At 37.1% G+C, this 25947-nt stretch overlaps 2 protein-coding genes, 1 long non-coding RNA gene, 1 other non-coding gene and 1 pseudogene across 4 annotated transcripts; 3 read left to right on the top strand and 2 right to left on the bottom strand.

Annotated features, from left to right (window-relative positions):
* Positions 1–2895: 2895 nt before the first annotated feature.
* LOC113330327 lies at positions 2896–4940 on the top strand (annotated as a pseudogene).
* Positions 4941–5138: 198 nt separating this feature from the next.
* On the top strand, positions 5139–6781 carry LOC113330328 (basic blue protein-like). Its single transcript, XM_026577144.1, has 2 exons — positions 5139–6038; positions 6279–6781. The coding sequence occupies exons 1-2, from the start codon at positions 5840–5842 to the stop codon at positions 6524–6526; spliced, it is 447 nt and encodes a 148-aa protein (XP_026432929.1). The 5' UTR covers positions 5139–5839; the 3' UTR covers positions 6527–6781.
* Positions 6782–6820: 39 nt separating this feature from the next.
* Positions 6821–11531, bottom strand: LOC113330331 (transcription factor TDR-like). Its single transcript, XM_026577145.1, has 10 exons — positions 11454–11531; positions 10073–10336; positions 9745–9975; positions 9483–9579; positions 9302–9379; positions 8358–9135; positions 8214–8323; positions 7601–8098; positions 7315–7491; positions 6821–7217 (listed from the first exon to the last, which is right to left on the bottom strand). Exons 2-10 carry the CDS (start codon positions 10261–10263, stop codon positions 6999–7001), a joined length of 2379 nt encoding a protein of 792 aa, XP_026432930.1. The 5' UTR covers positions 10264–10336; positions 11454–11531; the 3' UTR covers positions 6821–6998.
* A 2927-nt stretch (positions 11532–14458) lies between these two features.
* TRNAP-AGG lies at positions 14459–14530 on the top strand. The gene has a single exon. It is a non-coding gene; the product is annotated as a tRNA-Pro (tRNA).
* Positions 14531–17003: 2473 nt separating this feature from the next.
* LOC113330634 lies at positions 17004–20719 on the bottom strand. Its single transcript, XR_003350372.1, has 3 exons — positions 19734–20719; positions 19578–19635; positions 17004–18688 (listed from the first exon to the last, which is right to left on the bottom strand). It is a non-coding gene; the product is annotated as an uncharacterized LOC113330634 (long non-coding RNA).
* Between the last annotated feature and the right edge of the window lie 5228 nt (positions 20720–25947).

The raw sequence follows: 25947 nt of genomic DNA, 5'->3' as shown, positions 1-25947 counted from the left end.
TAGCTTAGAGTGATAAGAATGCAGGGCCAAGATGGCTGAGCACTGGAGCGAGGCAGAATTCAGTAAAGCACAACAGTGGTGCAATATAGCTCAAGTGACGGTTAAGAGTTGGTTATTGGCTTTGAAAGCATGCCAAAGGTGTGAGACAAAGGTGAACGGTTATAAATTGAGTTTATAACCATATGATAGTTTCCAAAACCGTTTGGGACAGGTGTGGCATGAGGTGGCACAAATCAGAAGAGGCTAGTTAGTTATGCACACTTTATGCGGTTATGGAAACTACTTGGACACTTGGTTGTCCAAGGCTTGTGGAGGTGGTTGCACAGAAGTTTTGGCCTGATCCTAGTTATTATAAATATCTTAGGGATCAATAAGTTTAGTGTTGTTCAATTTAGAGAAGAACCACTAAAGTGGAGAGTGTTTTAGGCATTCACCAAGAGGGTAAATGGCCTGTTTTGGTCCATGAGTTGGACGAGTTTTGTAATCTTCCTTTAGTGCAATAAAATGGGTTTGTTGCAGTAATCTTTGTGTTACAATGTTGTTGATTTGTGTGAGAATTGTTCAAGTACATGGGCAGAATCTCTTATGCTTATGGGGGCATGAAGAGTTAGAGAGAAAGAAGAAAAGACTTTCATTGCGTATTTCCTTATGAGTGAAGGCATATGTATACTTTGGTGCAAGTATGCAAGGCTGAGTGATTTTGGGTGAAGTTGATTCACTGAACCACAATCATTTCCGGTGATGTCCCATGAAAATTTTAGGCGATTAAATGGGCATGTGACAGCTGGTATTAGAGATGTGTTAGGGGACACAATTGCTGATTTTTCTCTCTTTTTACTCAAGTTAATGTCATTTGTTTGTCAAATTCAGTGGTGAATTGTTTGGGTTTCACTATTATGGAGACTAGAAGAAGTTGGTCTTGTGTGGAAAGATCAATTGGAATGAACTTGAATCTTGATGTAGCAACATGCTATGGAAGTTTATGACAAAAGTGTCAAAATTCCTGCCCAAAGTGTTAGACAAGCATGCGAATACAATTGAAAACCGGGTTTTCAAGTATTGCATGACAAAACTAAGGAGTATGTTGACTTTTATGGTACAAGTCAGGTGTTAAAGTCCATGTTTATCACAAGTATGAGAAGATTAAGCATTTGGAATGCATGTTTTCGTAGTGTTGTCAGTAGCGAGTACATTACAAGAAGTAATGAGAATTATGCGAAAATTCCTGAATGCAAAGATGATGATGGCCTTTGCAGTGGAAAAGTAGATGAAGAACCTGTCTATATGATAGATTTGAAGGTGTTTTCATCGTATCCAGTTGATGAAGATTATAATTATCTCTCTCGAATGCATGTACCTTGGTGGTAATGCAAGGTCTGGTTGCGAACCATCATTTTTTTGTGGCAATGTGATGCCATAAAAGAAAAATTGTATGGCCAATTCTTATATAACATAAAGCTTATGTAAAGGCTGAAGAAAGAAGCGCAAGTTAGGAAAAAACTGATACACCACGGTCTTGCGTTTGCAAAGAATTCTTCGTTGATACTAGATGCGCACAAGGAGTGTGCTTGCACCTGGTTTATAAGTGGGATCAATATGCTTGGACAAGGGTGTCCGAAGACCTGCAATTGATCATAACCACAAGCGAATGTTCTTGTAAACTGCAAATCAAAATTTTTTGCTACTAACGCTGATTTTGGAGAAGGGGAAAGACAAGAGTTTCCAGATGTGCATGGGCAGTAAAAATGAGTTCCAAGTTTGAAGAAGAATGTGGCATTCTTGCTTCATGGAACATAGGCAGTGGCGCCTCATTTGCAAGGATTATGGCCTTGTTAAGATTTCCCAAGGAAATTTGTCCGCGAAAGTCATTGAGTGATATGACTTTGATGAGCTCTATGGTGATGCTTAAAATCACCAAGTTAAGTCCGTTCCAGTTGTGCGAAGGTGCACAAGTTTGTGTCAAGATTTGGGTGCTAATTGGCATAGAAGGAATGCAACAGTAGCATGCGCCAAATGAGATTTGGGCCTGGCCAAGATGCATGATGCGGTTGGAGATGCAAGTTGAGCGAATTGTAGATGCATGGAAAAATTCTCATCGGAATCGACCCTGAAAATTCTCATCGGAATACACACAGTCATGATTAAAATAATCATGCATCAGCTTTTCGTGGTAAAAATGTCGATTCCGCCGCGTCCATCTTCTAGTCCCAACTTCATATGGCTCTAAAGGCTTTGGTATGATCCCAGTTTGTAATTGCAACATAAAATTTCGTCTTCTTCTATCTTGATCTGCATCTTCATCCATTTGATGCAAAAACTCCATACATATTTCTTCATCTTCTTCGTACAACATGTCATCCATCTTCATATCCTCCTCAGAAGAATCAAAATCAGAATTCATGGTTGAAAATTGAAATTAAGAAAAGATTGATCGGATGAAAGATTGTGGTGTATTTGTGAGATCAAATTCGAGTCGTATTTATAGAGGTGGAAACGGAAACTAGCCGTTCCGGTGACCGTTCCGGTGTATTTGTCGTTGGCGGTCGTGTCTCAAACACTGGCGTCGCTAATGCTGGCGTCATTCCCAACGGCGCCAACGCTTATAGTTCGGGCGCCAACACCAGATATTCGATCGCACATTTAACCACTAATCACTCACTTTTTTTTCCATAATGGAGAATCCTGTTTGACCATCGTGGCTCAACAAACAAGTTCATTTGAACATTCCCACAAGAATTTCCCTTAAATGGGCATGTGACAATGTGTACGATGAAGGGAATGTCCGTACCTATCCAACAATGAATGATGTCAAGTTAACACTATAGTGTAAGCAGAGTGTATAATTAAATAAATATCTTTATCCCGTTTTTGCTCAATCATCAACACGAAGTTATTCCAGAATCCAGAATCATCTTCTTCTTCACTAAAATTCCTTGCCCAGTATCTCTCTATCAGACTTTTCTCCTGAATTTTCTAGCGAGTTTCAATCAGTTATGGCGCTTTCCAACTCTTTACCTCTCCCAATGCATCTCGACATTTCCGTCCCTAGAGAAATCTCCGTTCCTAGGTCTTTCCCATTTTATTCTTCTTCTTCTTCAATATCATCTTTTTTCTCTTCCTCTTCCTTTTCCACTCTGACACATTCCAAGGGGTTTAATCCATTACCTGCTAAGCGGCTCCAGAAATTCACAAACAAAGGTACCTTAAATTTCATTAATACTAGTATTGATATCAATACACAAAGCATTTCATGTTGAGGTTTAGGGTTTAGAGCTTAGGTTATTCTTGCATGTAATTAATTGAGGTTGCCAATAATACCTTGATTATCCTTTTAATGATTTCAGCAACACCAGAATCTGAGAATTCAGCTGCGGATGCTTTTACTCAGTTCAAACACTTGCTTCTTCCAGTCACAGATACAAACCCTTATCTATCCGAGGGAACCAGACAGGTACTTAATTCCTTTTCTATTTAAAAATAATTATTAAGAATAACCTCTTTGGTATCCCCATTTTTGGTCGTTCACCAGTGTCATACAAATAGTTGGATTTCAATTTTCAACCAAGTCTTTGACCAGGGAAAGGGAAGGTTCCGAGTGCAGGCAGAAAACAAGAGAGGAAGCAGCTTATTTGCTCAGTCTGTCTCAATCTATGATTAGGAGATGTCATGTTAAAAAATATTTCCAATTACGATATGAAGATTAATTAAAAACATTATTGTACTAGTTGCTTCTCTAATTAGTGTTGGTTTGAACAACTGCAGGCAGCTGCAACCACTGCCGCATTAGCAAAAAAAATATGGATCAGACATCACAGTTTTGGGTATATATCTGTCGTTATTAACCCCAACTTTAATTTCCTTGTCGTTTGGTTGGATTCCGACTCATACAAGTACTATTGCATATACGCATAAAACAGAGACATGATGCTGTTTATTATTGTGTGCAGTTATTGCTGAGAAGCCAAAAGAGTCTTTGCCCGAGTATGAAACTCAACTGTCCAGCATCCGTTGGCATCTCTCTGAAGGTTAGTTTGCTTAAAATTGTTTTTTAGCGTTTCAGGTAGCTAGCGGAGTTACTAAATGTGAAACCTGAACTGAAAGTAATATGGTCGCTGATTTTTTGCTTCATTTCTTTCCCTTTAATAAGTGTGGCAGTAAAGTCCGTTCTCTCTTCTACTGGGAGCAAATCTATGTTTTCTTCATCATTAAGAGGTTCTGGAATATACTACGTATATGCATCTAGCGCCTATAAGGACTAGGTAGATGTGTGTGTCTAGAGAGACGGAGAGATAGTTTAAAGTGATAATATCAATAAGAAGATATATAAGCTCATAACCTTGGCACCTCGGATATAATAGCTAGCAGTTTTAACTGTTTAAAGAAGAGAAAGCAGCTGGTCTTCCTCTTAAGGTTCTAACCAAATCGAACAACTAGACAACCCTACACTAGCTCCTAAAAAATTTCGTGTTGCCGTCCAGTCTCACCTAAGCGGGGCCTTTAACCACACAGGTTGACTGAGAGAATTGACAAACTATGATGTGTGTGCTGTAGCGAAACATAGGCTCATTGTAGTAGAATCTTGATCCTTTTTCTTTCTTTTCTTGCTAGGTGGATTCCAGGAATTCCGCCTAATAGAACAGCTTGGGAGTGGGAGCAAGCCGCCAACTGCAGTCATAGGTGAGGTTGCCGATGAATTAAGTTCGGATTTAGTAGTGATAAGCATGGACTCTGTACACGCGAAGCATGTGGACGCCAACTTGTTGGCTGAGTTCATCCCATGTCCAGTCTTGCTTTTACCACTCTAAGTTGTATAATATATGACTAGGTCCCCCTTTATGTGACCATAAATCTTTCTTATCCACATCCCCTAGGTATAGGGCTCGGTTAGGTTTATGTATCATTAAGTTGTCTAGGCCTCCCAAAAATGAATGAAAGAAAAGGTTTCCAAGTCTTATTGTGTGGATTCTCATCCTCGGATCTTTTTTCATGTATTATCTTTTCAATCAAATACCACGATTTCTTTAAATTTGATTCATAATTTAGAAGAAAAATATAACCAAAACTATTTGTGTTGATATGAGCTGTTATATACTTGTACATTGTAACCATAAGTTGCCTCTGCGTTTGTCATGGTTTTATAAGTTTTACAGTACTCTGTCACTATCGTGCCGTGGTACTTAAAATAAACAGTAGCATGGTTTCTTGCAGCTTTCTTCCCTCAGATTTGACTTTTTCATTAGTGGAGTTAATCAACTTCTTTATTTAATCAAAAAGTTGTATTTGCGCTTTCAACAAAAATGTCTTGTCAGATCAGTTAGTCATAGAACCTGAGCTCCTCAACTATTCAAATTTTGTATTTCTGTACTACTATTTTCTCATATTTTAATTTGAGAGTCGAGTTGGGGACAAAACCAGAGCATAAAATTAGGTGGTCAGCAGGGGTGGGAGGGCATTACTAGTTGAGTATTCGTAATTAAGGAAATACATTATTCCCACTCTGTCTCTCTCTAAAAATCTCTCATATGTTAAAGCCAGTCCTCATCTTTGAAAAGGTCCAATACTCCTTCCTTCCTTCTTTGTTTTTGTTTTGTTTCTTATTTGTATCTTGTTAAGTATCATTGTAAGACCTTTTCATGTAAATAGATAGCTAACTATACCATCATCCCTTTTTTCTAGTTTCATTGATTTCCCCAGTGGCAACCTAATTTTCCAACCTCACATTGCCTATTAATATCATCTGAGCACCAGATCTTTTTACAGCAGCGCTATTGCTTTTTTCTCTATTCTCCGGCTACAGCCCTGGCCAGCATACTATTAGTATAACTCCATATATTTGTATATGGGCAAGGAAAATTCCATGGAAAGAATCACTCTAGATCCTTTCAAGTGTTTCTATTGTTGTTTCTTTATCGTTCTTTTGTTGTTGGGAAGAACCGAATCCAAGGAGTACATCGTAGGTGACGAAGATGAGTGGAATTCAGGGTCTAACCACCAGAGGTGGTCTCAAAAATACAATTTCAGCATTGGGGACGTTCTTGGTTAGCTCTCTCTCTCTCTCTTTCTCTCTCTCACTCTCTGTATATATCTATATATACATGTGTATGTGGGCGTGTGTTTCCTTATAATATTTACCACTCGATCCTTTTCTTTTCTATAATTTCTCAGTAAACTGTGGATCATATGAGTTCTGTCCAGTATTTATTATTTATGACAATAGGCTCTGTATAGCAGATGACCATCTACCTGGTTTAATTAGTTTCAGTTGGGTATTTGTATAGAATTCGACTATGTGAAAGGACAACATAATGTAAAAGAGGTGACAGAAATTACATTCAGAACTTGTGACACTGAGATCAGTGGAGCTGTGTTAGAAAAGTATGAGAGTGGGCATGACAAAGTCTGCCTCACCCAAGCAAGGAATTACTGGTTTGTTTGCGACGTACCTGGACATTGTACTGGAGGGATGAAGTTCGGCATTCAAGTAACTAATGCTGATACTACTGCTCCACATCCCTGTGCACCATAACCCAGTGCACCGCAAGCCAGTGGAGTCCTCCATCTTCTTCAGAGAGCTGGTTGGAATATGGGATATTGGTCTAGTTATGTTGTTGTGGCATGTGGGGTCTTATTAATTATTCCTTACTGGTGATGCGGGCAGCAGCAGCAAGGTAAATATAAGTTTTGGCCCTCAAATCTTCCATTTTTTTTGGTATTTGGGAACTACTTATATAGGATAATTGGAGTATTATTTATATCTATGTATACTAGCCATTTATTTACTTTTTTTTTTTTAATCTAGGGAGTCCGGTAACGTGTGAACGTACGATATACTCTATAAACTAAATCAATAAACCAGGATTGTAAAGGGGTAGAATCATATTACCTATAGAATTTATAAGTATTGTAGTAAACAAAACTTTAGTGAAGTTCATGATTGACGAAATAAGAGTGTCCATAAGAACTACAGAGGCAATTCCCCCGTCACTTGTTAAACCAAACTATCCTTGGTGGTGGTGATGCAGGAGTGAGATAGGATGGCAACCGTAGCCATGCTCATGGTGGTGGTGCTGGTCATGATCATAATTACTGTTGATATCCAAACCTACTTGATCATCAACTATTTGTTTCGGCCATCCTCCCATCATCCTGTCACGAGTTATTTCTAGCAACGAGTCCCTAACATGGTCTGCTTGTACCATTTCGTCATTGTCTCTTTTCTGAGAAGTACCAAAACAAATGTACGAAATATAATGTCAATTACTATATTAAGGATAATGATATTTGATATTATTATTAGTACTAGCAAGAGATAACCTCGACTTTGAAGACATTCAAAACTAGGCTTCTGAAGGTGGTGACGTTGGCATTGGTTACTTCTAAGCCAAGAGAATTCATTGCCTCCATCAACCTCCCAAACCCTCCTGGTTTATGCTCACAGAGAACCTTGAGGAAGAATTCGTTTCTTTCTATTTGGTTCACCTCAACTTGGGGCTGTCGTTTGTAGACATTCAAATCATTCAAACATTGTTTATTCAATTTTATGCATTTTTAGGGAAAATCAAATATTGCTGTTTAGGATTTGGATTTGACTACTAGTTACCTCCATCTGTTGCGTCTGTTGTTTGTCATCACCGTGAGAATCATCCCAGGTAGGAGTACTACTACTTTGCTGGTTGTTATTCAATGGTTGTTGGCTGCAGTTTATGACGATATTGCTGTTATTATTATTATTATTATTGCTGATGGAGGAACATCTAGCAGCGGGGGGGCCTGCTAGATATTGTTGGTGCTGATGATTATTAGAAGCAAGTCCAATTTTAGAACCAGTGGCCGCCACAGTCTGGTGATCATGCTGATACTGATCATTAGCTGTTGGCCAGCCGGATGTTCCATTTTGGTGATGATCAAATTGGAGCTGCAAGCAACTGCTAATCTGCTGCTGCTTATTGTTCTTTCTGCGTTCATTATAATCATCCTGAAGATGCTGATCATGATCTCCTGAAGGCTGATCTTCCAGCTCGTCTTGTAGATCTTTCACTTGCTTCTGCAACTCCTGGACATACTCAATGGCGTCTCCAAGAATTGCTGCTCTGTCCATCTAGCCCATTGACAAAGTAATCAGTCGGATATCATAATAATAGTCGCCATCAAAAAATTAGGATATATTATTAAGGCCTACCTGTGGTTATTGTTTAGTTAACTAGACGTATTACCTTGCTGATATTGGGAACAAGAGCTCTAAGTTTGTACAGTCTGTCGCTGAGCTTCTTCCTTCTCTTCCTTTCTGCAACCAGATTTTTTGATTGGTGGGGCCTCCCTGACCCTGCTGATGATCTACCCCCCCCCTCCATCTTGGTTATTTGTTGTATTATTGTCATCTTCATCTTCTCCCTCAATTATCCGATCATTACTACAACCTGAGAGTACTGAATCTGCTCGGCCTGTGTCCAACCCCACTAGTTTATTTTCCGAATCCCTGTTATCCGTTCCAGCCTTTCCCACTGTTGCTAGATGATTAGATGGACTACCCTTGATTGGCGTTGTTGTTGGCATTCGGGATGACATTGAGTACTCAATGTTATTATTGGCTGAAGAGCCAAAGTGCAAGTTAGTTGCATCAGCAGTATTCATCAGGGATTCCTGCAGCAGGGGAACATTAATAATATCTGCAAATCCAGATATATTGTGATGAGCCTTATCATCCATGATTGGTGAATCCAGTACTGCATTACCATCCACTTGTTCTTGGTGTTGTGTCCCTGATGATGATAGTCCACACCCGAAGAAGTTCAAGGGGGATGAGGACGAGCTACTAGTCAAGCGAATTCGATCAACAGAAAGATCCCATGGGAGATTACTATTGTTAAAATTATTAATGTTTGACATTGCTGCGGGATTGGTTAATCCATTGTCGTTGTCGTAGTTGTCGTTACCACCACTGACATTCTGCTGAAACCTGCCATCATCATCAGCTATAGGTTGTCGATGCTGATGATCGAGAAGATGGTAATGATCATGCTGGTAAGTAGCTAGAGTAGTGTTCATCAGCATGATTGCTGTTTCCTGCTGCTGCTCTTCCCAGGAAAGGTTGCAGTGTGTCATAACGAACTCTATGAGTTGCGGGTCTTCGGCTACCTGCAAAGTTGATCTATCAATTACGCCCCCAACTAATTATTGGAATACACGGAAAGACCATTTTCTTTATATTTATAAAAAAATGCAGCATACCATTCATTTAGGAAGTGTGAGAGGCCATAAAATATATTACTGGCAGTAAAATAAGGAAAAGAGAAACCCCTACATGTTTTGCAGCAAAAAACTCTATTAATCCTCCTCCTTCTCCAGGTACAGGAATCAAAACCGTTGTCCCAATCGTTTCCTGCAAATCAAAAAAGCACAGTGGTGATCCCCATCCACCCGTAGTAAATCAATTAACCACGCAGTAAGAAACCAGGATGTCTGCAGGAACAACTTTTACTTACTTCGGATGAGAAACTTGATTGTGATAGTTGGATGGAGCAATTAGGTACATTAGTTATCCATGTAGGTTGGTTTGATATTAAGCTCTGCGCATGGACCCTGTTTAATTAGCGGCAAATGAAGTATCAAAGAAGAAAGTCAATGCATGATGCAGCATCTATAATTTTGAAGGGTGCAGCTGAAAACATTTATAATAACCCCTTTAGAATAAATCAGCACTCTTGGTGGTAACTAAAACGAAACGGTAAAAGAATGTATTTGTACCCGGTGCCGTGGTCATCAGAATCCATCAAGGGTATTGTAGAAGGCAGCTTAGCTAGAAGATCATAATTTTTGGTTCTTGAATGCTGAAACATTAAATCTCGGCAAGGATGACGCTGGTCATGATGATCAGAAACCGGAAACATAAGAAGCTCTGCCTCTCCCGTGATACTAATATTTCTATCAACATCAGCTCCAGCTCCGCCACAACAGCAACTGACCCACTCTATGAACCTATACACAGCAAAAGAATAAAGAATTTCATCTTAGGAAAGTTGGACAGAGCGATATTTACTAAGGTGGTAACTGGATAAATGTCCAGATTAATAACCTGCAGCAGCTTTGGTCTAGATGATGATGAAGGTGAGGAGGAGGAGAATGATCTTCTGCCCACATTAGCTTCCACATGACACAATAATCCCAGCAGCCGCCTCCTCCTCCTTGCAAACCCACAAGGGGTCTCAGCTTCTCCATTAAGCTATGTACCACTTGTTCATTATTCACTATTTCCATAACTAACATGGTATGGTTGTCAGGTGTATAGTGAATTCTTGCAAGTGAAATCCTTAATTAGCCAGGCTTTTCCTCTTCTCGGCTTCAAGAGGAAGAAAAATGAATTACAGATATGAAGTTTTATACTTACAAGTTATGTAATAAAACCGGTAAATATAGAAATGTGTTTTGAAATATGATAAATCATTTTGAAGGTTAGCTGATGTTATAGGTAGGTTGAACTGCAGAGCATGTGTGAACTAAATCATGCATATTTAAGATTAAAATTTTTAAGTTTCTGTTATTTGAAGAGTGTGTCATCATATTTATTATTAATATTAACTAACAATTTTATGTTTTAATTGTGAAAAAATGAAATAAGGAATCTGCTGATGGATGGTGCACGTAACTAATGGTAGTAGGAAGAAAGTAATGCGTGATGGATGGCGTACTTACAGAACACACAGTCTCTCTCTCTAACAACTAATTCCTGGTTTGTTTTGGTATAGGCATGCATGCAAAACTTTTGGTAGCCCTCCCTAATTTTGCTGTTAAACTGTTGTATAATGACTATCACTGTAACAGCCTCCGCAGATTCAATACTAGTATGATATGGCTTCTTTTCCTCAGAGAAAGAACTGCTTTGAAGAGCAACATGATGGATTATGTCAGCTGGCTCTAATTTACAGGGGATGCAATTTGAATTCAAGTATGTTAGTGGTGGATTTTCGACGAAGGCTAAAATCAACAAACCACCTGTATTCAGCCTTAGAAACACGAGAATTATGTCTCTGACCGGGCACCAAAAGTATAAAATTCATATTTTACATTAGCTGGAGAATTGAAATAAAACATAGTTACAGGCATCAAGGCATAAATATATACGGCAACATTATAGGAAGATACAACCATTATAACAACTTGGATAAAACATAGTTTCGGGTGTAAACTTATGGGATTTTATTATTCACAAATACGCTAGCTACCTATGGGAATTCTCACTTAAAGAAGCGCGCATGCTATACGAAACAAGGTTGCATCTATAAAAAGAGTAGTGAAACGGTATGTCATCATCCAAGTTTTAACTACATTCTTTAAAACACTCTTTAATAAAATACGATTAAATTAGAATTTATTTGTTTCATGTAGGAAACACTGGCAAAAGCAAAGGTAGTATGAGACGACAAGACAAAAATTCAATTATTATAAATGCTACTTACTTATAAAGGATAACTTTCCCGACTGCAATTCGGGTAAATTTGCCCGTGATCCTCTGCAAGATGGAGACAAAGATTGAGACAACTGCACTAGGATGATATGTTTTGTGGGTATATATACCTCTTGAAACCCCTCCCGAAACACCGCTAGACCAGTAGGATCACATAGCGATTTAAAGGCTTGTTGCACATGCTAAGTACATCTATGATACATGCGAAAGTGAGTTACGATTAAAATTTATAATTAAATTTCAATCGGTGTAGCATCTTGTGTTGTATTTTGAAATTAATAAAATCGTGTAAAACTTGTTTGAATTCATTGATACTGATACTCCTCGTTTGAACTTTCATATCTCAGTGACAGAACAAGTTATCAATATCTCGTTTGCCTAAAACACCATTAACGTAATTATGTCGTAGGAGTGTAATGGAGTGTATGATTAAAATGATCAAACAAATATTTTTTGTACGCGCCAAATGATTAGGCGCTATAGAAATGCACCAAATGGTAAGACGCTTATTCATTTTTGTAGCAAATTTTCTCTACGATGCAAAACCATTAGGCGGAAAAGTAAATATTTGTGGGCGCCAAACCATTTGGCTCGATAAAGTTGAATCCACGACTTTTAGCAACACTTTTATTATACACGCCCATAAGAGAAAGCCAAAGGCGACGACCTTAGGTTTAATTCCAATTATCGTCATTATTGTCCATAGATCCTGATTTGTTATGATATTCTCTTTAACAAACAACGATACAATGTATAATGACTAGGGCTTAACCTGTGTCGAAACAGCACGGGATATCTTTTTTTCTAATTCGACATTGTTTGCGTCCGGTTTATTTATTTTTTCCATGGGAAATAGATTTGATATTCAAAAAGGTTTCGGCCAGGAAAATGATTAGTTACGTTTTTGTTTTTCTTAAGCATGTTATTTCTATTTAATATTCAGCCAGAGTAGCAATGTCGTCCCAACATGAAAATTAAAATAAAATAAAATAGATATTATTTCGTTTACTATTTCATCCAACCGTAGTTTTAAATTTCAAAGAAAATATTTTCTCTAACAATAGCCTAACCCGCCAACCTTATTCCATGACATTTATGAACTCATGAGCTCCAAAATCACTGAAAGCTAAGGCTCTAAGACGTGAAGCAAAGACCCATAATATTTTCCCTACTATGGACTATTCTTTTGTGCAAATGTGAGAGCTTTATAAAATTGGAAAACTCTTGGATATTGGAAGACTGGGATACACATGTGTTTAAAAGTAAATCAGAACATGTGCAAGATCATTCCTCAATCATATTGATAACATAAAATGATGGCACAAAATTGAACAAATTCATGGATAATTTTTTTTTTGCATCAACTATGCTAAGTAGTGCATGAGCGGCGTTCTCACATCTAGTGTTACTCAAGTAATTTGGAACATTAAAGAACATACATAGTCATATGATGTCTATGTCGATATACATTCAACTAACCTTTTGAAGAAATATCATTCGTTTCGGAGAAAACTCCGGCACAAACTTCTATCACCTTCAATTTGTAGAAAATACATAAGGTTTAACCAGCTTTGAGATTAAACAAATACCCCAACATTGGTCAAATAATGTCTACAATTACGGGATCATTATAGAGTGCTTATGGGTAAAAAGAAGAGAATAACACCAGTGTTACAAAGAGAGTACCTTAGATGTATCAAATTATGTTATCTAAACATGTAGTCAAATTTAAAAAATCATCAACTTAATACGAAAACATAGAAGAACTCAAGTTGAACCAATACTTGAATAAAATAACACTTATAAGAGAATTTCATAATATGAAAATACATTCAAAAATCGCCATTAGAGTTTTAATAGCATGCCTTATCAAGAATTACGATAGGACGAAATCACAAGATTAATATGTGGAATGTTCATTGGATATGTAGCAGTTCAGAGAAGTTTACAGTGGTAGTGATGGCGCTCCATCTAATTGTTGTTCTATTGATTATTTTATTTTTTTGAGAAGGTTTCGGTTTTCCTTGGAGAAACCGAGAGGGAGCGTTTCATTGTATTCATCATCATTCAGAAAACCAAGCGCCAACTTGAGCACTACTTACGTGATCTCAATACAACCATAGCTTTATCTGTTGAAAGGCGAAATCTTGATACTAAATATGTAACTTAGAGTAGTTATTATATAACGTGATATCCCAGTTTTTTTATTTTAATTGTCATGTATTTTAATATGTAATTTAGAGTAGTTATTATATAACGTGACATCCTAGTTTTTTAATTTAAATTGTCAGGTATTTTAATCGAGTTTATTTTAGCATTAAGACGATCAACCGCATCTTATACTTTATAGTGTTACCCGTTTTGTAGCGGCACAAAATTAACATAGTATATTACTACTCACGAATGCCCGTCATAACCACAAAACCAGCACATCCCTCGAAGGATATTGGGCGATTAATCGCAAATGTCATGTATAAAGTTGAACAAACTTATTAGGTCGTCAATTAATTATTCTCTAATGTTTTTTTTGCTATATTCTCTTTTATATTGCAATTAATTTTATTTTAATACCGTAAACATCCGACGACAATAAAAAAGATCAAACACAGCTTTTTTGCTATATTCTCTTTTAAATTGCAATTAATTTTATTTTAATACTAAAGACAATGATTCACATGATCGGTTACCAAAGATAGCTGGGGCACCATTTGATCCAATGTTCATAATTATTTTGTTATATATGGTCTACCTTTATTAATCGTGTCAAAAACAACCAACTACATCTTTCACAATACAATGTTACCCGTCATTTTTTCTCTTTTTACTTCAGGAAAAAAAATAAAAATAAACACCCACCACCACTAAAACCATCGGCCTCCACAATTTCTTCCACCACCATCATTGTTACCACCTCCATCACTCACCAACACCTGCCATAGCTTTCACCACCCATTACTACTACCACCGCTATTATATATTGAAGTAATTTTTACGAACGGACAATTGGTCTAGTGGTATGATTCTCGCTTAGGGTGCGAGAGGTCCCGAGTTCAATTCCCGGATTGTGCCCCATATGTGTTGTCTTTGTACAAACCATAATTTTCTTCGTTTTAGAAATAACTAATACTTTTTACTTTAGTTTATTTATGGAAATATGTTATGATAGATTAATTAAGGAAATATTTATGATGAAATGAAAAATTAATAAATTATTTATTATGAGGAATTAATTGTAACACTTATAATGTTTAATTTGAATAAACCATGACCATAGATTTATCTTCTCCCTAGAAAAATCTTGGTCACTCTTTATCATGCCTAACTTGTCTAAACCTTGTTTTGTATTCTAGATTTTGAATAAAAAAAAAAGGATATTCTTGTTCCTGCGAAGACAATTAAAATTTTAGATTTTTAAATGTTAGTGACAAGATTATAAGAATTCAGACTTAATCACCTTGCTTAGACTTGATCAGTTTGAGTATTTGGGAATAATTTTTTTATCATACGTGGAAAAATGACTTATTAAAGAGATCGTTAGAGGGTTGTTTCAAAGGGGAAAAAACGGACTAAATAACCAAAACTATATTATTGTTTGGTCCTAGAAATAATATATTAGGATGAGTTTGGTCCAGTTGACTGAGTCAACTGTCTGTTTGGTTTTTTTTTTAAAATATATATTATTGTTTGGTCCTAGAAATTATGGTTTGGTCCTAGGGTGATGTCATGGATGATGTAATTCTCATCTTTGTAGTGGCATAAATACCCTTTTAGATTAGGACCATATATATAGGAAAAGTCAAGAGAAAAGAAATCATTTTCAGATTTACTTTCTCTCACCTCTTTTTTCTTTCCAGATCTACTTTTTTCTCTTTTTTTTTTCTTTTCTGCTGCTGCATAGAATCAATGAAGATATGCATTTTTCTGGGGTTTTTATTTACAGAGATGATGTGAAACAAGAAACATCTGAAGATGATGTAAACAAGAAACAAAGTTCTTGTTGTTTTGCTATTGAAGATGAACTCGTGATGTTTTTTTTTTCTTTTTTTTTTCTTTCTGCTGCTGTATGATGAAGATGATGATGATGAATACTTTCAAGATCTGTTGTTGTTGTTGCTGCTGGTTAAGATGATGAACACGATAACGATGATGAAAACGAACTCGGTTTTGAAGACGACGATGATGGAAGATGATGTTGTTGCTGGGGTTTGAAGACGATGGAAGATGATGTTGCTGCTGGTGTTTGAAGACGACGATGTTGCTGCTGGTGTTGAAGACGTCGAAGAAGATGAAGATGATGATGATGATGTTGTTCATTTTTACAAATGAACTCTGTTTTTTTAGGTTTTTATCAGGAGTTCATTTCTGGAATGAACTCTGGTTTATATAGGTTTTTATCAGGAGTTCCTTTCTGCATAGAACTCTGGTTTATATAGGTTTTTTATCAGGAGTTCATTTCTGGAATGAACTCTGATTTATATAGGTTTTTATCAGGAGTTCATTTTGACGAATGAACTGCTACAAAAAAATAAGTAAAAATTAACACGGAAGGGTATTTTTGTCTGTTTTATATTTTTAAATAATTATGGACCAAACAGTAAAGACGTTTTCTCAAAGGACTAAACTGACTTGAGACCACCTAAAAAAAGACCAAACGATTATTTTCCCATCATAGTTGTAGGAAATACAACTATGATTTGGATATCAATGTGCGGGACTTGTATGGTTCTTTGTTTCCCCTGTTTGACTTAAAGGTCAACACTTCTTAACTGAAGTCGGCTCTCCCAAGTCTCCCCTTAGTAATTACAAGGACACTATTTATGAGAATCTAGAAGTTTAAACATCAAACATCCCGCGCGGTCTGTCATTTCCACTTTGCACCGTGTTTAGAGAGTTAACGAGAGAGAGAGAGAGAGAGAAAGGGATGTGGTTCAATTGGGTATAAAAGTAGAGAAACAGATCTCGTTTCTCATTTTTCTTACTTCAAAAACCTAGCAGGCTCATCTTCTGTTGGTGCTTGGAGAAACATTGCTTCCGTTTCAGGTAATTTCAAATTTAAACAATGAATTCGGTACTTAGAGCTTACTTTCTAGTTCGAAAATTGAATTCAGTTTATTGTTTTGCACTGCTATTCTGCTGATGAATTTCGAGTGAGATTTTGATTGGACAATTATGATCAATCATAAGTTTTTTCATGGTGAATGACTTTTGAAATTCGTTGAAACTGATGTATTCTTGCTCCGAGATTTCCTTGAAATTCAAATGAAACTAGAAATTTCAGATTCTCAGCTCTGTTTTTGATGTTCTCTTGTTGAAGTACAATCGAGATTATTCTTCCGATCAGAAAGATGCTTCTGATTTCCAAGTCTTTTGTATTTGTCTTCTGTTTCTACTTGCATGATTTCAGATCATAATTCTCATGAATTCAGGTTAGGGAAAGAGAATTTATCAGAAGTTTTTGTTGTTAAATTTTGTTTATCTCGAGATTTCTAGGGTTTTGTTGCTGTGATTCAGTTAAATGAAAGAAGAGATAGCGATTTCGAAATACGAGAATAAACGATTTTGAATATTAATTTCTTTCCAATTTTTCAGCGGGAAACAGAATAATCTGTTCAAATTTAACAATGATTAGTTCGAAGATGATAACAGCCAATAAAAGTCATCATCATCAATCAATAATCAACCGTGAGAAAACATATCTGAGTAGTGGAAAATCATTAAGATCTCTATCTTCTTTGCAGAACAACAGCTCAATTACGAATGATGATCAATTCCTTGATGTGATGATGGATCGCCAGTTTCAGAACCTTAATTTGTCACCTTCATCATCATCACCACCATTTCCATTACCTCTGAATTCAAATGAGAATCTAATGACTAACACACCTCCATCAAGATCGCCACAAACACCTCCATCAAGATCGCCACAAACACCTCCATCAAGATCACCACAGGCAACAGGATATAATCATTCACCAGCAGCAGAAGAAGATGTAATAGTAATGGATGGCTTTCTTGTGACTTCATTGACATCATCACCCTCATTTGATGGATCTGGCAGAGGAAAGCGATCCATTTCTAAATCGAGCTCAGAGTCGCCTGTTCGACCATGGGAGAACAAAAAGGAACACAGTTCTTATGGTTTGAGATTCCAACCCAGTCCAACTTCGCTCCGCTCCCCACTATCATCCTCATCATTGTCTCCTCATGTAAGTTTTCCTGTAATTGTTGGTTCTTAATTCTACACCATATTGTAGTGGGCAATGAGAGTTGGAAGCAAGCATTCCTGATTGGTGGTTGAGTTGCTGCTTTTGCAGTTAAGGCAGGAAAAGGAGTGCTTGAAAACAACTCTCGAGACTTCATCAACACCACCATCCTCATTAGACATACCAAACAGATCAGGAGGAAACCAACCCGTTTCTAAATCAAGCTCAAAACCGCTTGATCAACTGTTGGAGAGCAAAAACACGGACAGTCTGTACAATTCGAGGTACCAACGCAGTCTGACTTCATTCAGCTCTCCACCATCAGCATCATCTCCTCATGTAAGTTTCACTAACAAACTTAGTTCGACTCTGCACCATAGTACAGTGGGTCATGAGAGTTGCAGACATACATTATTGATTTTTGATTGAGATGCTGATTTAAAATGCAGTTAAATGAGAACTTGAAATCAACTGCCAGCCCTACTAGTAGTGGATACTCCCCCACTAACAGCAGTAGAAGATGGAGTGATCAGGTTGTTTGCAAGTTCGTAGGAACAAATTCATGCCGACATGGTTCCAAATGCCACTTCCTTCATCCAAATGGTGGTTTTAACAGGTCAGCATCATCTTCTTTAGCAGCTGCACCAATGATGATCCCCAGTGATCAACAAGTCTTCGCAGCAACTACTGTTCCCTGGGTATATCTTACCAGCAGCAATCACATAACACAGCCGCAGGTATATATCGTTTTACTATGTATTCATCTGTTGATCCACCACTTCTCACGAGACTTCCAATGTGGTGGCATTCTTGTGCTAGGAGGAGCTGCTGAGTACAGTTCAAACTACTACTGGAGTGACATATTGGACACCACTGGATGATTACATAATCAACACTGCTGACACTCCTGCTTCAGCTAATCCATCGGCATCCTCTACTCTTGAAGCTTACATCAATGGTGTTCTGTATGGACCTCAACAACGACTCGGAGGGCGTAGGTTGCCTGTTTTTAAGGAAATTTGCCCTGCAGAATAAGTGAGAAAGATATCACACAACGTACATGATCAGATTTGATATGGATCAGCTTGCAAAGGTCATGTTACTGCTACTAGCTTAAGTTTAGCTGCTTTAACTCATTTTGTTCATTCATTGCTTTATTCTGAACTATTAGCACAAGGTTTCATAACTTGGATCATATTAATTCATAGTACACATAGGTGAAATTTAACATGTAATAAGCTTTAGATTTTCCTGGGTTGGTTTAATGAGAAATGCCAAGTTCTATGTGACCTGGTTTCTGAAGCAATATAATGAATGTAATTTGTTCAAGGCTTTTAGCCATTGACCTAGTCCAAAAGGTAAGGCTCTAGTGCTGCAATTGAACCAAGCTGAAGGGTGCTCAGATTAAGCTGATTGCCTGATTTCACTTTAGCTTGTACGCTTAGTTGTGTTACATATTCGAGTCGAGCCACGAGCTTTAACTTTACTGGTTAGAACAGCAACATAGATACTAAACCTGTCTAAACATGATTTTGAGTATTGTTTTTATATAACAAGGTTTTGCGACGGGTAGATATAAATCCTACTAAGCTAGCTAGCTATACGAGTTCAAGGTTAAATGAGTTACCACAAGCTTCACTGAACCATGGAGTTGAACCGATTAAACAAGGTTAAATGATCTTTTGGTAGATAAGACTCTGAGTACAATGAACCAATTCATTATAATATTCAGAAAGCCAATCATTTATCGTTCAGTTCATCACTATTTGTGAAGAGTACCAAGTTCATTTTTCTTTCACTTTAGGAAAAGAAAAAAAAACAATTGAACTCATATCAAAACTTCTTATCATATAACTAGAACAGTTTGGGAAGTTGTCAGAGAACATTTCCCAAATGCTGGCCAAATTAATCACCTCTTCTGTTAAACTTTTGTTCTTGATTTGAGTCTCGCACGCAGCTTTCCATAGCATACTACAAAAACACAAGGATAAGAAAAGCAGATAAAATCTGTAAAGATCTAGACATTGATAAACAACTCACTGATTTAAACAGGGAACTGATTTGCTTACTACTAGCTGAGAAGCTTGATTCATCGAATCACCAAATATTGCTTAAAGCTGATTATATTTCCGATCAAGAATAGGACCTTCACAATTTATCAAGCACTTTGCCTTCAAGGATTCTGAAAAAGACCAAAAAGTCGCGAAAGTGAAAACAACAAAATACCTACTTGCAGGAAAAATTGCACTTTGATCCCTTACAATCAGTGCAGCAAAACCCACTAAAGACGAAATAATTACACTGCTCAAAGACAAGGGAGACCAGGTATCATTTTCCAAAGCTTTGGGCATAGAGCATCTTATTTTTGAAATGCCCTACTAAAACTAGAAGGGTGCAACTGTTCTGGAAATCTTTTTTTTGTTTTGTTTTGTTTTGTTTTGTTTTGAAGCATAGGTATATTTATCTATTCTATCATATAAAGGGAACACCCCTTACTGTAGCAAGTGAAGCTGCAAATTTTGAACTTCCAATTTTACACTTCTTATTATTTTATTTATAACCATCACATCGATAAATGGGAATATAAACGTAATTTACAGGAAAATCGAAATATAACCAAAAATATAACCATCGAAACTTAGATTCAATGGGTGAAATTCTGGCTGAAAAAAAACAGACATGTTCAAGATAATAAAAATCAAAGTAAAAAAAAATAAAATAAAAATCTGATCCCATCATTGAAACACAAGAGTGTTAGATTAATCTGTATAAGCTAATAAAATGTAAACTCTAGAAAAAAAACCTAATCAAATAAGCACCTTTAATCCATAGAACACAAAATAAATTTAATCTAATTACTGAAATTTGATTGATTCATTATAACATATTACACAAACATAGTAGCGGTCTTCGTGAACGAGAAGCAGGAACAATAAAATCAAAACAGGGTCACGGTAAAGATGGAAGCAGGGGAAAATGGTGGTGTTTAGGTTTTAGCAGAGAGTGGGGGAGAAAGGGGAGGAGAGAGAGAGAGAGAGGGGGAGAATGTGAAATAATTTTTTTCCAAATAGTCTCGCACTAAAGGGACTCAAAGTCGGAGTAAACTAAGTCTATCAAAACTGACGGGTGAGATATATCAGAATGGTAAATTTTGAATCTGAACCATCCGTTCAATGTTATAGTAGAACATGTCTCATTCAGTTTTGTACGGGGCTTACCATTAAGGAAAAATACACGTGGTGTCTTTTAAGCACAACTCACATCGGTGAAGTATTACCATCATCCAAGCACGTGCGTGCGCACGTGCCTAACACTCTTGTATTAGATAGAATTAAGAAGGGATTATATGTGGGAATGTCGTTCTACTAGTGTCATTTATTACATATTGTTTCAAGAAATTGGGGATAGTATGTTCCCAAATATTAATTTGAAATACGCCCTTTTGATTGTTACCTGCCGTATGGTTGGCGAGGCGTCTGCTGCTTGGTTGGCTTCCTTGTATGTATGTTGAATTTTGTACTGAGGTATTGTTTCCAATCTTCTTGTAATTTCAGAAATCATTTCCTTAAAATATCATGGGGGTCTAATCGTTCCTTGATGAAATGAACTAGTGTCTGAGAATCTGATTCAATATAAATTTTAGTCCATTGGTAAAGTGGGATGATAGACACATTTTTGTGTCCGATATAATCTCAATTGTTGATGAGTCCTAAAAAGTGCATATTTCTATATATTTTTCTTGGCATTTAACTCATCTTTTGTGCATTAATTCTACATTTTATCCCATATTCTGTATTTTCATTGTTTTCAAGAATAAATATTTTTATTAATTAATTTTGCATTTTTAGGTAATAAATAAAGCTTGGATGAATCGCGGAGAGAAAAAAGCAGAAAAGTGGTGAAAAAGCCGGGAGGAATCACGCAAGGAAGCCGCGAAGAATGTCGTGCGCAAGACTCAAAGGCTAGAAGTGGGCTTGAAGAGGAAGAATTGTCCTTAAAGAAGATATGGGCCCGGCATACCCAAGGCCCAAAACCTTTACCCAAACCCATTTCCAATATCCATACCCGTCTTCATCTTCAGCCGTCAGATTGGATCCATCTCATCATCCAACGGTCGCATCATCTTCATGCATCGAAATCTGAAGCTCCTGTCAAACACTTCAGCACCTAACTCCATCTTGAGCCGTCAGTTTCGTTGTATCAGGCATCCGACGGTCGCTCCAAGCTTCCTTCCATCTCGCCGTCAGATTGATCTATCAATTCCCAATCCAACGCTTATCCTCGCTGTTCATCAACATTTGCTACACCCTCCTAACACTACAACACCAACCCCATCCTCACCTAATAGAACCAAACACACCCCTTCTCTTTTCCATCGATTTCTTCTTCCTCCTCCTTCCCTACACAGCGACACCACCACCACCAACTCTTTGTCCCGTCGCTGCCACCACCATAACTCCCACCAAAAGCCATCATGGGTTCTAACAACCACAACCCATCATCACTATCACGTCCTACATCTTCCTCAACAACTAATTTCATCTATTTTCACGCCACTGAACCCTAGGTGTGAAGTTGGTGAGATAGGTTGATGAGCTAGAAGTAATTGGAGCAGGACATGGATCGGGAAGAGAAATAGAAACATGGGTCAACATATTGGAGTGGATATCAGAGATTAGGTAAGGGTCAATTTCACTTTTTGGTGAAACCCTAATTTTCTGATAATTTGGGGATTTTTGGGTTTTTGCTTGCTTGTATAAATAGAAGGTGTTGGGTGTGAAATTGAGGTATGCCCGGAGTAGCCGGTGCACCAAGTTGTAGTAGTTTATTTTCAGTATTGTGTTCATCATGTTATAATTTAATAACTAGGGTTTTGATGAAACCCATAATCATATGTTAAGATAATTCATGTTCATGTTGTTGTTCTTGTTGCGCTTCATTGCTTTAGGAATGATAGTTAGCTAATGGATCAAATTAGCCTGTGATCAATTGTACTGTAAGAAGACAGTTGATACTAGGGGTGAGTTAGTGAAGTTGGTTGATAAGTCATCCATTTGAGACCTCTCTGGAGGAAGAAATGTGCTTAATTGATAAAGGAATGACAGTTAGCTAATTGAACCAAATGAGCCTGTGATAGGTTGTGCTGTAAGAAGACAACTTATACTAGGGGTGAGTTAGGGAGACTAACTGATAGATCATTCATTGTAGTTTTATCTGGAAAGGAACAAGAACATAATTTGAATAGGTATTGCCTTAGCTTAGGATTATTGGGTGGATTCAAATTCCCTAGTGCTTTTAGTCACTAGAAAGATTTAGAAAACAACACCAGCTCCCTCCTTGTCCCTGTGGACTTCCCCTTATTTGCTCACTCACTACTTTAGATCCTGTATACTTGCAGGTTTAGGTTAAAACATAGTTTTAAGACTCATTCCTTGAGCTACCAAGTTTTTGGCGCCGCTGCCGGGGACTCGGTAGCGGCGCTGTGTTGTCTCTTTGTTTTTCTTGCATTCTTGCTTGCTGTCCATAACCATCATTCCCTTCTTGCACTGTCATCTTGCATATATTGCATTGTTAGCTAGTGCATCTTCTTGCATATACTGCATATTCATAGCATCATTGCATCTTGCATTCTTGGTGTAACTTAGTGTAAGCCTGTAGCTGTAACTGCATTATCATTAATTGTTGTTAGTTTGCTAGTTTATTGTACTTCATCTTAGCTTAGTTTGCATTACTTTTACCTAACTGTCATAAGCATTATTGTGATCCTCTTGTTCATTGCTCTCACTGCATAACTTGCATACTTTTCATCACTTCATCTTGTCCTGTTCTCCATTTCTTTTCTTTCTTACAGCAGCATCTCAGTTACAACTCATATTGTATCATAGTGTAACGTAGCTGCACTGCACCTGAATCTTGTTCTTCATGGCTATGCAATAGTCACTTTGAACCAGTTCAAATTGGTTCCTAAGAACTGCAATCTCTGCAATTTCTATGTTCATTCCCATTGTTGTGCACTGAACCATTGTTTCTGTGCTATGTTGGCTATCTTTGTTGAGCCAATTTTGAGTTGTTGCAAGAACTAATTAACTCTATCTGTTGCAGGTACTTGAGGAGCTGTTAATGGACTTGAGAAGCTGTTGCTAGCAGCACTGAGAACCAAAAACTGCAGCTGTTGAAGTTGCTACACAGTCAGTTCTGTGGGCTTGAGTTAAACAAAACACTGCTGGTGCCAGAACTGTTGCCTGAAGCCTGAACCTGCCTTGCTGAGCTGCTGATCTGTTGAGCTGGGCTGGGCTGGTGCTGTTGGAGTAGAAGTTGTGACCCAACTGGGCCTCTGTTAAGGAGTTGAAGAAGGATGATCCAAAGCCCAACTGGGCTTTTGCAACCAAACTGAGCAGCTGGGCTGTGCTTAAGCAGGTAAGCCTAAACCCAAACCCAAATTTATTGGGCTTCTAATTTTTTTTGTGGGTTTATATTGTTATTCTCTTTTGGGCTTGTAATTGTAATTATCTTTTTGGGCATGTAATAATTATTTTAATTTTATTTTTTTTATTTTTTTTTATTTGGGATTGTAATAATTTTAGTTTTATTTTTATTTTCTTTTTTATTTTTTTTATTTTTTTGTGGGTTTGTAATAATTAGTTTTATTTTTATTTCTTTCTTTATTTGGGCTTGTAATTTAGTTGTTTGTTAGGCTTGTAGTTTCTTTTAAACTAAAATTTGGGCTTCAAAACCCAACAAAAAAAAAAAAAAAATTGCTCCTAATTTCAAAAACCAAATTTTTGCTCCCAAAATTAAAACCAAAATTGCTCCCAAATTAAACCAAATTTTTATCACTCCCTTTAAAAAAAAAAAAAAAATTATGGGCCTTACTTTTTTTTGTGATTTGTGTGATTATTTCATAAAACAAAGACATGTCTGGATTTTGGTCTGCCTCTGGGAATAAATCTATTAGAGATGCTTACGGGCAAGATTCACCTTATGAGCCTCCCACAGACCATGATGTCAATAGTTATAGGGATTATAATTATGGACCTTTTCAAGGTCATGAGCCTCAATATGCAAACCCGTATAACTATTCACCCATGTATCAACCTAGCCAACCTAATATGCATGTTTGTACCTTTTGTGGTGGTTTAGACCACCCCGATGAATATTGCTATGTTTTGCATGAATTTAGGAAATCTAGGGGATACCATGAAAATCCAAATTATGAAATGCCCACAAATTGTGAGGCTGGTAGTCATTGGGACCATAATCAACCTTTCGAAGGTTGCGATTAATATTTTGTAAACCCTAATGACCATGCACACATGTACCATTCACCACAATTTGAACATGAAGAAATTTGTACTCCCATGAATTTAGACTCCACCGTAGAAGCTCTCAGACTCAGTGAGCAAAATTCTGATAGAACTATATCACGCATTCAGGCGAAGTTAGATCAGATTTTGCTTCAACTACAAAAGGAGGAAATTCATGTTGTCCCTAATAAAGTGCCCAGTCCCATTCATCTAAATGATATTGAATATGAACCTGATTTAGAGGAACATGAATCGACTAAGGACACCACCACTTTTAATGAGGACCAATATGCATGTTACCATGATGATGATTATGATGATAATGATATGTTAGAAGAACATGTTTTTGCTGAAAATATTGTGGAACCTTTTGGTTCAATAACATATGGCTTCTCAGCCTCAACCTTCATGAATGTTGTTTCTTCTGATACTCATTGTAATTCATATGAATTTGATTCTAATATGGGGCTTGTACAATTCTTCTGTGAAGATGAACATGACATAGGAATAGTTGAATCTTCTGTAGACACTAATTTTATTATGCGTGAGGACGAATTTGATGTGTCTGATTCCTTGCCTAAGTCACAAAATGTTATTTCTTTCGGTGATGATTTGAGTACTTCGAACAATCATGATACTGATTTAGGTCTTGATGTTTTGTTCGATGAATGTGAGCATGTTTTACCTGTTTCTGATTTAGGGAAAGTATGTGTTGGTACTATTGATCGTACCCATGAAAATAATTTAGATGTACCCACTTTCTTACCTAAATCGCAAATTGAGATTATTCCACCCAACCTAGATTTGGTTTGCAACAAAAATTTTAAACCAACTTTTCTGAAAATTCCCAATCTAGGATTGGAACTGTGTGCCTCCCAAGTCCTCTTGGACTATTTTGCTTCAAAATATAACACTTTTAAAGAGCCACAATTGGAATGCATTTCTTTGCCCATCCCGAAAACAGTCCATTATGAGTTAG

The sequence above is a fragment of the Papaver somniferum genome, unplaced genomic scaffold (genome assembly GCF_003573695.1).
Source record: "Papaver somniferum cultivar HN1 unplaced genomic scaffold, ASM357369v1 unplaced-scaffold_118, whole genome shotgun sequence".
NCBI lineage: Eukaryota > Viridiplantae > Streptophyta > Magnoliopsida > Ranunculales > Papaveraceae > Papaver > Papaver somniferum.
The sequence above is the reverse complement of the archived record's forward strand: the minus strand, read 5'-3'. Positions and strand labels throughout refer to the sequence as shown.

Coding starts and splice junctions, on each gene's coding strand:
- LOC113330328 (XM_026577144.1), top strand. CDS start 5,840: ATGGGCAAGGAAAATTCCATGGAAAGAATCACTCTAGATCCTTTCAAG. Junction 6,039..6,278: donor CAGCATTGGGGACGTTCTTG/GTTAGCTCTCTC, acceptor GTATTTGTATAG/AATTCGACTATGTGAAAGGA.
- LOC113330331 (XM_026577145.1), bottom strand. CDS start 10,263: ATGTTAGTTATGGAAATAGTGAATAATGAACAAGTGGTACATAGCTTA. Junction 9,380..9,482: donor AATCAAGTTTCTCATCCGAA/GTAAGTAAAAGT, acceptor TTTGATTTGCAG/GAAACGATTGGGACAACGGT. Junction 8,324..8,357: donor TGACAATAATACAACAAATA/ACCAAGATGGAG, acceptor GATCATCAGCAG/GGTCAGGGAGGCCCCACCAA.